This window comes from Lithobates pipiens, unplaced genomic scaffold, assembly GCF_037356315.1.
Source record: "Lithobates pipiens isolate NorthernLeopardFrog02 unplaced genomic scaffold, aLitPip1_a1.2 Scaffold_16, whole genome shotgun sequence".
NCBI classification, from domain to species: Eukaryota; Metazoa; Chordata; class Amphibia; order Anura; family Ranidae; genus Lithobates; species Lithobates pipiens.
This window is the reverse complement of record NW_027507748.1, coordinates 420,199,975-420,212,129: the sequence shown is the minus strand read 5'-3', so window position 1 is coordinate 420,212,129 and position 12,155 is coordinate 420,199,975. Positions and strand designations below refer to the sequence as shown.

General features: G+C 42.7%; 2 protein-coding genes across 15 annotated transcripts in view; one reads left to right on the top strand and one right to left on the bottom strand.

The window, feature by feature from the left end:
• TFG (trafficking from ER to golgi regulator) overlaps positions 1 to 5,490 on the top strand; it is a 48,200-nt gene extending 42,710 nt beyond the window's left edge. Inside the window, exons 4-8 of one of the 4 annotated variants that reach the window (XM_077482515.1) lie at positions 808 to 954; positions 1,071 to 1,238; positions 1,801 to 1,920; positions 4,389 to 4,493; positions 4,736 to 5,490. In XM_077482515.1, the coding sequence (XP_077338641.1) occupies positions 808 to 954; positions 1,071 to 1,238; positions 1,801 to 1,920; positions 4,389 to 4,493; positions 4,736 to 5,112 (917 nt within the window). In that variant the 3' untranslated portion in view covers positions 5,113 to 5,490. Of the gene's footprint in view, positions 1 to 807; positions 955 to 1,070; positions 1,239 to 1,800; positions 1,933 to 4,388; positions 4,494 to 4,735 lie in introns of all 4 variants that reach the window. The other 3 variants (XM_077482514.1, XM_077482517.1, XM_077482516.1) reach the window with 3 other exon arrangements.
• A 719-nt stretch (positions 5,491 to 6,209) lies between these two features.
• The window catches only part of ABI3BP (ABI family member 3 binding protein), a 465,661-nt gene continuing 459,715 nt past the window's right edge, over positions 6,210 to 12,155 (bottom strand). For all 11 annotated transcript variants that reach the window (XM_077482512.1, XM_077482502.1, XM_077482506.1 and 8 more), the window contains one exon: positions 6,210 to 7,271. In XM_077482512.1, the coding sequence (XP_077338638.1) occupies positions 7,156 to 7,271 (116 nt within the window). In that variant the 3' untranslated portion in view covers positions 6,210 to 7,155. The remainder of the gene's footprint in view (positions 7,272 to 12,155) is intronic.

Sequence of the window (12,155 nt, the reverse complement as noted above, 5' to 3'; positions counted from 1 at the left end):
CTGGGATTATGGAGGACCACCAATCAGTAGAGCAGCATGCACCCAAAGGAAGCTGTGTGGGTTGCCATAAGTTGGAGTGTGTAGCCCACGGGTTGAGCATGCTTGCTTTAATGTTAAACTTGTAAGCCCCTTTAAAGTCTTGCTTGCAACCAGGTACCAAAGGATGCCTGCTGTCATATACACCATGTGGTGCCAGGTGTTGGGCAGGGCTATTTTATTTTTATTTATTTTTTTCAAATTATTTTTATAAATATATTTAAGTTTGTCAATCTACAAGGAATAACTTCACAAAAACATCCCAATAATTAAAAAAAATGGGAAGAAGCACAGGGCTAGAGCACTGTTTTAATCGTTAAGGTCACCTTGCAAGAAAAACATTAATAAATGCACAAACGCACACATTTTTTCTGGGGGGAAAAAAAAATTTTGCATGTATTTTTTATTTTTCTCTCCTGGAGCCTGGAATGCATTGCTCCCCTTATCAGGATGCAGGGAGAGGATCCCCTGCCTGCTGTCATACCGATGAGGGGAGGAGGGGGAGATTGGTGACTCTGGTGGTTGGAGCTTGAACATGTTCCACTCACACCATGGTTGGAACATGTAACGTTTTCAAAAGGTGAACTTGGCCATTAAATGTTTAGAATAATTGATGGGCTAATGTGAACTTTATTTGATAATGTGTTTTTCTAACTTGTAACATATTACATGTGTTACTTTTTAACAAGTAATGGTTAAACAAAAAAAATAAATATTTTGTATATATTTTAGTTCTAAAGCTTTTTATAATGCAGTTCTGTTTATCAACAGTTAATGGACAGCCACGACCACTTGAGTCCAGTCAAGTAAAGCATTTACGGCGAGAATTGATAGAACTGCGTAACAAAGTCAACCGTCTACTAGATTGTTTAGAACCCCCTGTAGAACCTGGAATCCCAACCAGTCTACCAAATGCAGGTAAGTCCATCATTTTTGCTTTGTATGTCTTTGGATTTTATATAGATTTTGGACCATGGATTTTATATGCTGTAGCATGAGAGTAAACTTAGAGGGGTTCTTTTTTGCTAATGTAGAAACTGTGGATGGTCGCGAAGAGAAGCCTGCTGCTCCTGACTCCTCAGTTAAGCCGTCCACACAAGTCATGGCTGCTAGCATGTCTGCGTTTGATCCTCTGAAGAATCCAGATGAGATCAACAAAAATGTCATGTCGGCTTTCGGACTGACTGAGGACCAGGTTACTGGTATGTTTTCACAAGAACAGTTTAAGGCTAGTTTAAATATTGGCAGCAAGTACTGCATGCCATAAGTGTGTGGCCCATCCATTTGTCATGAATAGAATACTATATTAATAATTAGAAGCCAAAACAGCAAGTTTAATAATCTACCCATACAACTGAGACCTCAACATATAGGTTAAAGTGTAACCTTTATACTAAAGCATCTTCCAAAATGTTCTTGAGGAAGTTAGGGGGAGACTGTATCATGACACCTTTATATAGGAAACAGTCTTGCCGTACCAAGCACTTGTTATCAGATAACAACTTTACAGTTAGAAGGATAATTAGTTTCCTTTATTAGAGCTGCAATAGGCAGTTTTAGGTTTAGCTAATCCCTAAAATCCTGAATGGCAGTTTATACACTATTAAAGAAAATGCTTGTTTGTACTAGAGCACTAGCTGAACATTAGCATTTGGCACACACTGTAAACACCATGTCATACGCAAGGTAATCTGTGGTTTATTGTTGTGGTGTATGTCATTGGCTATAATTGTAATTGTGGATTTTTTATATTGTTACTTGTAGGACCTCCCAGTGCTCCAGTAGAAGAACGGTCCAGCACTCCGGATAGTATTGCCTCCTCCTCCTCAGCTCATCCACCAGGAGTTCAACCTCAACAGCCTTACCCAGGATCTCAGCAGCCAGGTCAGATTGAAGGTCAGGTCATGTATTGTACTTGGCATGCTTTTGTTTCTGCATGTCAGTCATGTAGATCTGCATGCCTTTATGACAAGAAAAAACTGCTTGGTTTTTATCACACAGAACAGGACACAGGAAGGTAACCTAAAAGCAGATGAATCTATCCGAATTCAAATTTTAAATGGTAGTCAAGGCCAATGCTGATTACATAAAAATAGGAATTTTGATGTACTTTTCAATACCATATCTTGAAATACAGGACACAAATATCTATTCATAGACTGTGGATTATATGCTGCTACCTTCAGGTGATTGGACACCGGTAAGAGCTTCCCTGGGTATCTATATAACTCCATCCATTACAAGAGGCTCCAGTATTTTGCCAGTGTCCACAGTTGAACACTACCTCCTTTTGGGGCAGAATTTCTCACTATTTTTTACAAGATTTTTAAACCCATAATTTGACTGACACTTCTATCTAGCGCTGACTGCTTACTAGCCATTTCAGGATCAGTTACCCTTGACTTGCAGTAGCAGGTCCAGCCTGTAATATTTGCTTTGGGCACTGGATCTTGTGTTGGCCCGCTCCTTGGTATGTGGAGAAATTAATGTAATTGGCTACAGGGTGCCATACAGATCCAGGGCCTTGGTCCATTCTTATGATCCCCAGACCCTGCAGACCTCTTTACATCAACAAGGTAGGACAGAGTTTCCTTGTACATTTGCCTACCGGTCCCTGGCTATCAAAGTCTTGATATGTTGTATTCACTACATCCTTACCTTAGAAGACACACACGCAGTTTAGAAGGCACAGGTTATTATGGTGGTATCTATACTTTGTGTTTTTTGTTTTTTTTTTTGTTTTTTTTCCCCTCAACTATTCTCTCACTATTGATCTAATAAGTAACATTGTTATCGTGTTTACCTATTTAAATTTGGCAGTCTTTTGCCAACTTTCTGCTGGAAATTCCTCTCTGGTTAGTGATGTAGTACTTACAAGACTTCTAACAGTGCACCTCTGGCCACCATCTTCTGTCAGCAAATGCAGGCTGACTTTTTTATTTTTTATTTTTATTTTTGCTGTCTCGCCTGTTGCTGGAAACCTCAGACACAGCCATTGGAACTCTCCTGGGTTATTGTGATTCCTCCTTTTGAGACGTACTCTATCCATGCCCATTCCATAAGTACCCCACAGTTGAAGACGCTCACTAATGGCGGATTACAGACGCTTGGGAGCAGAAGTATATGGGACAGTCGGCAATGAGACCACTGCAGGCCCTGAGAACTGAAAGTTGCTCTTGGGTTGTTAGCAGTTTCTATGTTCTGGAGAAAAGTTTGATACCACTCCAGCTCCCTGACGCAGGCTCTCACAGAAGTTCACCATGTGGCCTGTCCAAGGCAGATTTCTCTGCCACTGTCTTATCTGTGTCCAATGTTATGACTTCTGGAACTGGCAGGGGCTGTCGGCTATAAATGCTCGTCTGCCTCTCTTCCGTGGCAGCGTTCATGGACCACAACCAAAGTTGTTTTAGTGCAGTGGCAGAAACCAACTAGTCTCTTGAGAGACACACCTACTGCTGCACAGCTTCCCTCCATGTTTAAAAAAAGAAAAGGCCTTTTCTTACCCCGGATCAGGCAAGTTGCACCTTACACAATGAATTGACCAAACTCAGAGGTTATTTCCCCCCTTTTGAAGCCTTCTATCTGATGTGCAAAGAATTTCACAAGATATGGTCTGTCCCTACTTTGAACCATGCCATTCTTGCATGAAATCATCCACTGTTTTGGTTGAGGGTACCCCTCTTTAGAGATTCAGTTGATGGAAGTTGGGGCTTATTTGAAGCCTTCCTCTGCTCTGGCAGACTCTACACTGCAGCCAGCTATAGCCATCTTATCCGTGGCCCAAATAACACCAAATTGAGCTGGAGAAACTTGGTGAGCTTTTTGCTGATATAGCTAATCCCAATTTTTCTTAGCCCTTCTGTTCTGTGTAAACGCCACAGAGAATTGAATCTGTCAGATCTCTAGAATGCCTTACTTTGTTTACATATGTGCAGAATCTTATGGCTCAAATTTGGGCGACTGACTCGGGCTCACCCCTCTCTGGAGGCAAAGAGGTAGTCTACTGACATTCACTCCCAATCTAGAAAAAAATAACATAACCTTTTCTTTCCTTCTGCCTTCTACACAGGTATAGAATCTTATTTCTATTATTCCTGTCCTCTTCCCCCATTCATTTCTCTTATCGGTCTCCATGTCCATGCTCAGGAAAATATTCTTGTTTCCATTCTGTGGTTGCCTCTCATAAGTCTAATTCCCAAGTTATGTTCTCTCCTTCAGACAGCCCCATCTGTGTTTGTTTTTTTTTTCTTAATTTTTATTTTAGTCCCTGTTTTTTGCATAAATGTAACTGTAGGTTCTATGACAAGTAGATATGTTTCAGAATAAAATAAAACAATTTGCTTTGTCTACAGGCCAAATTTATCAGCAGTATCCTCAACAGCCTGGATATCCAACAGCTCAAGGTCAGCCGCAGCCTGCAGCTCAGCCCCAGCAGCAGTATGGAATGCAGTATCCCGGTAAGACAGTCTGACATGTGACATTCATTTTCACCCTGAGAACGGTAGCTTGTGAACGTAAGATTTGGAGATTCCAGGCAACCATTTGTGAGGCTCTAGAGCAATGAAATTAAATTTTATTATGTACTGAGAGGCGTGACACTCCCAGTGAAGCTTACGTTAACCACTGTATTTCCAGAAGAAAGCTCTTAAACATGTGTGAAAGTATTCAGTAACTAATTCCTTTTTGTCTTGTCTTCTAGGCTACAGTCAGCAAACAACCCCACAGGCACCACAGCAGTTTCCTGGTTACAGTCAGCAAGCAGCCCAGGCTCCTGCACCTAACTTTCAAGGCCAGGCACAACAACTGCCATCACAAGCTCAGCAGTACCCTGCTGGCTCTTACCAGCCACAGACTTACACTACACAAGCTTCTCAGCCTGCTAACTACAATGTCCCCCCTGCTTCCCAGCCTGGAATAGCGCCCAGCCAGCCAGGTAGCTATCAGCCTAGGGCAGGATTTACCTCTTCACCTGGTGGTAGTACTGTAACTCCCCCTCCAAGTGTGCCTAATCCATATGCTCGTAATCGCCCTCCATTTGGCCAGGGCTATACCCAGCCTGGTCCTGGTTATCGATAAGGTATCATTACTTTGGCTGCTAGATCTGTTTCTATTCAAACAGACTTCAATATTATGCTTACAAACTTGTAATGAAACGTCACACAGCAGTATAAAAACATTCTCTGCTTTTCTGCTGTTGTGCAACTTTACTGGAGGAAGAGACCAAATGATTATTTTCTTGCTTTTGATTGTATTTGCTCACTAGTTAAAATTAAAGTCCCAAACCAGTGATGTGTTTGACACATTAGCCAACTTTGTCAAACACGTGAAAACATGCTAAATCCCACTTATTTGTTTTTAACATTCTGATGTGTCCTATTAGATCTGTTTTTGAAGTAAAAAGTAGATATGTACCGAATCTAACAGTCACCAAAACCTAATAAAATGTTAAAACTCCTTTCTTGTGTGAATTCTTAACCAGCTAACATATCCCTCTTATTTCTACTCTTTTTGGTGTTTGTGTTGAGCGTGCAACAAAATACAAAACTGCACTGTCATTTGTCTGGATAGTCGCTGCATTTTTTATTTTTTTTAGTTTTTAAAGAAATGGTTTAACTACAGGTGTTCATAAATGCTCAGAAGACTTCTGCTATTTAAATGTAACCCTACATTTGTTGAGGAAAGAACAGCCATCTAGGTCAGTTTTATAGCCTGCATGGATTTTTATTTAACTTTTTCATATAGTTCCTCTAGTGTGCTACATAGAAACATAGAAGGGAATGCCCTCCATCACGTGATCAGTCAGTGTTGCTTTTTTGCTTTTAGTTGTAAAGCAAAGCTGCCAGCAAATTTGAAAATCTGACAACCTGGAAAAAGTTTTGCATGTGTTGCATCATTTTTTTTTTTTTTTTATCGAAAGATAGATATATTAATCTGTCTTTTTAGTAATGTTAAATGTGGCTGCTGTAGTCATTGCAGTTAGGTTACCTTTTTGTAAGCTTAAACATGAGGAATGGTATTTTTAAATGGTTATATTTTCTATAACGTCATACTGCTGTCTTCTACAAATAAAGGTACAAATTAGAGCCCCTCGTCCAATGGATAGTTTGATTTGTTTTCATTTAAACAGCACATCTGCAATGTAGGTGGCACACAATAAAATGTATTACTAATGATAAAAAACAAAATAATGTCTTTATTGTAGAGTTCATATAAGGCTTTTCTCAGATACAAAACCTTGAAGCTTTTTGAAATAAAGATGTATTGGATATACTGTACATTCTGTAAAAAGTTAATTACACATCTATTTATATAAACCACATGCTTATGTTAATTTTAAAATAAAATTTTGCCAGAAATAAGAAAATGGAACCTTGCACCAAAGAATGAACACAATTAAGTACCTGCCTCGTTAGAATGAATCCTCGGTCCATTTACTGTATCCACAATGTGGGTATGGCTCAGAGGGGAAACGTTTAATGACTGACATATTTACAGCAATGGAAACATCTGCTGTATTAGTATATTGTCCAGCTCAGTTTCTATGTCTCCTGTATATATTTAATGGATTATCATACCCATTCCAAAACATCCAGTTACTAGGTATATTCCCCAGTGCTGGTTATAAAATCAATATTTAAATATTGTTTTCATGAAATACAGTAAAAGGAATAAGGTCCTCGTGTGGTAAATTGCAAACCACACTTTTTTTCAGTAAAATAAATTAAATCATGATGAAGCTAGATGAAGATTACGGTGTATAGAGCGTTTTCATTTAAACTTAGTTATTTCAAGAATACTGTATATTGAATAGAAATTTGCATCAAAATATTTCTTACAACACTGTGATAAATAACATAGACACTGCTCTTCTTTAAAATACCAAAACCAGGGAGCCAGCTTCCCGAGATTTTATCCTATGAAAACAATATCCTTAGTATTAATCTTGATAAATATGGAAGCAGTCTGTTATCTCCATAATAAAACCAATTGCTTGAAAGATTTCATACATATTTTACATTAGTAGACACGAAGGTAATGAGTAGACTGAAGCTAGCGCATTCTCTATAGAAACGATGATGGCAGTTGGAGTGAGTCCATGAATCTGTCGTGGAAGCCTTCTTACCACTTTCCAGGTATTGCTATTCCACATTCATACCAATGGACATAGCTGATGTGTGTCCGACCTCCTATATCCCCAAATTCTACTGGCTGCTGGCGTACTGATCTGTAAAATCCTGTGAATGGGGAAAAAGATCATTTTGCAATTAAGAATGTGAAATTGAGTCGTGTCAATAGTAAACACTGAGCATTGTGGCTGCATATCTGTCCGCAGTGTTCTAGCAGTAACCTTTCCGCTGGTCATATAAGCAACTGCATTGCTGCCTGGTGGAGCACTAGGAGATCATGCACAATCCCTGTAGAGCATTGGTCAGCGACCGTCCCCCCCCGCACGCAGTCTCAATTATGGCTGCACGTGTAGGAAGCAGGGGACTCGTACCTCCCCACAGAGTAACAATACTGTGGCTCACAAACAGGAACATGGCTATTTCTCGCCCGCCTCCAATCCCTCCCATCTCATGCCACTTTGCTTGCATTGAGCAGTTTTCAGCGTGACCAGATTTAGTGTGTGATGTGCCTGCCCATCCCCCTCCATAGATGCTGTGCTGGCTCAGTGAGTTCCTCCTCCCATCCTGCAGTGCACACAGGCTGGGCAAAGGATACACAGGAGAGCTGCTTTGTCTCCACACAGCGTATAGTTGAGATCAGATTGTCTTACAGACAGGCTCCATCTGCAGAGAATTTAGCTGCCTGTTGCTGTTCTTACCTGTGAAAGCCCAGATCAGAACAGCAGCACAGCTGCATTAGCCAGCTACACGCTGTGCAGGCGGAGGCCGTGTCTAAGGAAATCTGATCTATGATATGTGCTGTGTGGGACATGGAGCTCTGCTGAGTGCCCTTTGGCTGCTGAACCCTACACACTGCCCTGTTGATCCTTCTCCTATGCCCTGCCGACCCCATCCTCTGCCTTGCTTGCCCCTGACCTCTACCCTATTGACCACTCTTCTTTGTCCTGCTGACTCCTGACCCCCCTGTACACTACCCTGCTGGCCTCTCATCTTCTGCTCTCCTGACCCCTCTACACTGCCCTTTTGACCCTATTGTCTGCCCTGCTGGCCCCTGTTCTCAAACCTGCTAACCCTTGTCCTCTTTCCTACTGATCCCTGTAAACTGTCCTGCTTGACCCATTCTCTGCTCTGCTGGCCCTCTGTCCTCCACCCTGCTAGGCCTTGTTTTCCCTGCTGACCCCTGAACATTGCCCCACTGACCTCATATTCCTCTTCCCTGCTTATCCCTGTCTTCCACCCTGTTGACCTCTTCATCGGCCCTGTTGTCCCTTGTTCTCCTTGCTGAGCCCAGTCCTCTGCCTTGCTAACCCTTGACCTAGTCTCTATTGACCCCTGTACACTGCCCTGCTTAACCCATCCTCTGCCCTGCTGACCCCTGTCCTCTTCGTTGCTTATGCCTCTCCTCCACCCTGTTGACCCCATCATCTGTCCTACTGGCCCTGTCCTCCACCTTGCTGACCCTTGTCCTATGCCCTGCTGACCTTTTTCTCTTCACTTGCCCCTCCCTACTTTACCATGTAGACCTCAGATCCTCTTCCTCCCTGGCAATGTTTACTGCACCCCTACATCAGACATGCTAGATCTGGCGCTGGTGTTACGTTGTACACCCCAGGCTGCCTGCTCTCATTTTGGACTGGTATTTAACCAGCTTTTGAGAACTGCTAATTTTAAAGTTGCAAAAATTGGAACTGATCTGAGGTGTGAAGGTGCAGGAATGGGGACTGATCTGAGGTCTGTTGGTGCAAGAAGTGGAACTGAACTGGACATGAAGGTGCAGGAATTGGGACTGATCTGACCTTGGAAGGTGTAGGAATTGGGGCTAATCTGACCTTGGAAGGTGCAGGAATTGGGACTGATCTGACCTTGGAAGGTGCAGGAATTGGGACTGATCTGACCTGTGAAGGTGCAGGAATTAAGCTTATGTGAGACCTGAAGATGCAGAAATTGGTATTCATTTGAGGTGTGATGGTGCAGGAATAGTGAGTAATCTGAGGTGTAAAGGAATTGGGAATGACCTGAGATCTAATGGTGCAGGAATGGGACTGATTGGAGGTGTGAATGTGCAGAAATTGGGTTGATCTGAGCTGTGCTCATGCAGGAATTCTTGCTGACCTGAGGTGTGGTAATGCAGGAATTGGGACTGATCTGAGTGTAAAGGTGCAGGTTGTGGCGTGTTTTGTGGTGTAAAGGTGCAGGAATTGGGTTGATCCCCGAGGTGTGAAGATGCAGGATGTTTGCTTATCTAAATACAAAGGTACAGAAATTGGGCTGACATGATGTGTAAAGGTGTGAATGTACATGCATTGGGATTTTTTTGAGCTCTGATGGTGCAGAAACTAGGGTGATCTGAAATTTGATCATGGAGGAATTGGGGCTGATCTAAGGTGTGAAGGTGCAGTGGGATTATTTGAGATCTGAATGTGCAGGATTTGGGGTGATCAGAGGTGGGAAGGGCAATATTGGAGTGATCTGAGGTGTGGGGCTGCAGGAATCGGGACTGATATGAAGTGTGAAGGTGCACAAATTGGGCCTCATTTGAGGTGTGATGGTGCAGGAATTTTGACTAATTGAAGGTGTGAAGGTGCATGAATTGGGCTGATCTACGGTGAGAAGGTGCAGGAAATGGAGGTGATGCGAGGTTTGATGGTGCAGGAATTGGGGCTGATCTGAGTTGTGATGGTATTGGGGCAAATCTGAGGTGCGAAGGTCAAAGAATGAGTCTGATTTGATATGTTAAGGTGCAGAAATTGGGGTGAATTTAAGGTATGAAGGTGTGGGAATTTGGGTGGATTTGAGGTATGAAGAAATTGGGCCTGATCTGAGAGAACTTTATTAGGTTGACCACTATCCTCACTCTTTATAGCACGGAATTGATTATGCCAGACGGCATATTAATTTCAGACTTATTGTACTTACCTTGCAGCACAAGTCTTCTGGAAAAAGGGTAAGTTACTTTCTTTAATTGTACATCACGGTGCCATAGTAATTACTATGTGGGTTATAGTCCACTTTCAGGTGCTGGACACTGGCACACCCTAAACAGGAAGTTGCCTCCCTGTATAACCCCTCCCACTACTGGGAGTATCTCAGTTTTTTGGCCAGTGTCTAAGGTGTTGGTCACGAGTGAAGATGTGCTGTGCTGCGCTCCACTGGAGCAAGCTATGCAGCTGGATCCATTCAAAGTGTCTTTTAGGCCGAATTGAATGGTACCTGGGCTTCGTATCCGAAGAAACAAGGTTTTGCCTGTAACGCTTCTCTTTTTTAGAGAGCTGGACCCCGGGATCCGGTACTTTTGGTATTAAGGCCATAAAGTTTTACTGGTGGGGTGCTTTTTACAGGTCCAGGATTGTGGATTCCCCGAGGGTGCCCAGCTCCTGAAGGTTTAACGGAACCCAACGTGAAGGGTGAAGATTGGCTCTGGTTTTACCACAGAAAACCCTGCAGCGGGAAATGTAAGGAGTTTTTCTAAGGAATTTTTACATTTTCTTATGAAATGTCTCCTTCAAAGTAAATGTTGTCATGCCTCAGTGTCACCACTGGGGGCTGTATGGAGCACATACCTTCTCATGCTTTGCTCAGTCACGCTGTGTCACAGAAGCAGCAGACTTTTTTTTCCTCCGGCTAGCGGGCAGACGTTCGGTAAGTTTGGGGGGCTTTTGCTTCCTTCAGACACCCCCACCGGAGCTGAACTCTTCCCCTCTTCAAGAGGCTGAGTATAAGGGAGAACTAAAAATGATCAGCAATGCCTTTTCTTTCACCGCCCCGACATGGTGGCGGCTTCCAGGTCTCCTCTACACCATCCCTCCCTCACTCAGCTGATCTTGTCGGATTGGAGGCCCGCGTTTGTGCAGGAAAACTTTTTTGAAAAGGAAAGGGGGGCATGATGCGATGGTGGGGCTTACGTCCTCCAACGTGGGAGTTGATTTAAAAAAATATATATATTTATGCTGGCTGCCAAACTTGTCAGAGACATAAGAGCAAAGAAAAGCATGAAAGAGGTTTTGGTGATGCAAGCATTTCCTGTGACACATTTACTATTTGCATCAGGCTGAGCATTAATAGCAGCGGCTGTGCCTAGATTATTGCTCAAGCAGTGGATGCATTTTCTTCTGGTAGTTTCTCTGCTTTGTGCATCGGGCTATGGTCAGAAGAGGGGGTTGAAACGCCACCAAAAAAGAGCTAAAAGGGTCTCCTTCAAGCTCTGGAAAGACTACTCATCTCTACAAATGTCATTCTCCCTTGAGAGGGGGTGGATGGTCAGAGTGAGCACCAGGGCCATGAAATGTCTGCAACTGGTTTTGACACTGCAGCCCCTGTTTATTTTATATAAAAATAAATAAAAAAACAAGCTTAGCGACTTTAATCGCTTCCCAGTGCAGGTTAAAATGCGACAGGTTCTCTTCCATTACCCAGGACCCTCAAACTGAGGAACTAGAGGCAAGAGAAGACTAATTCCCTCAGGGGACCGTGGTGAGGCTGACTCCTCTTCTGAGGTGTCAAATGCGGAGAATCGGCTGTTCCAATCTTAAGATTTATGGTGTAATTTCTTGCTGAATGATCGCTCCACATTTATGTACCCTTAATTGAGTGTTTGGGTTCACTAAAGCCTCCTCAAGCTGTGCAGGCCTTTTCCTGTCCATTGCTGGAAAAGCTTTTTTGTATCTGAGAGGATCACCCTCCTAAAAAGTTTTCACACTTTATCCTATGGTGGAGGAAATTCACTAAGTAGGGTATACCAGCAATTAACACTGGTATATCCTCTGTGAATAAGTTTGACTTGTCCGGCAGACAATGCTCAAATGCTTAGGGATCCAGCAGATAAAAAGGTGGAATTCCTATTGGGAAAAAAAAAACATTTTTTTTTCTCGTGCAAATTGAGTGTCTTGCCCTGCGCTGACAGTAATTGCTTAATCATTGAGAGACCAGTTTAACAGGTGTTCAATGCCCAGGAGACAGCTTTATGTTTGCAATAGTTGCTATGAGAGATTCTAT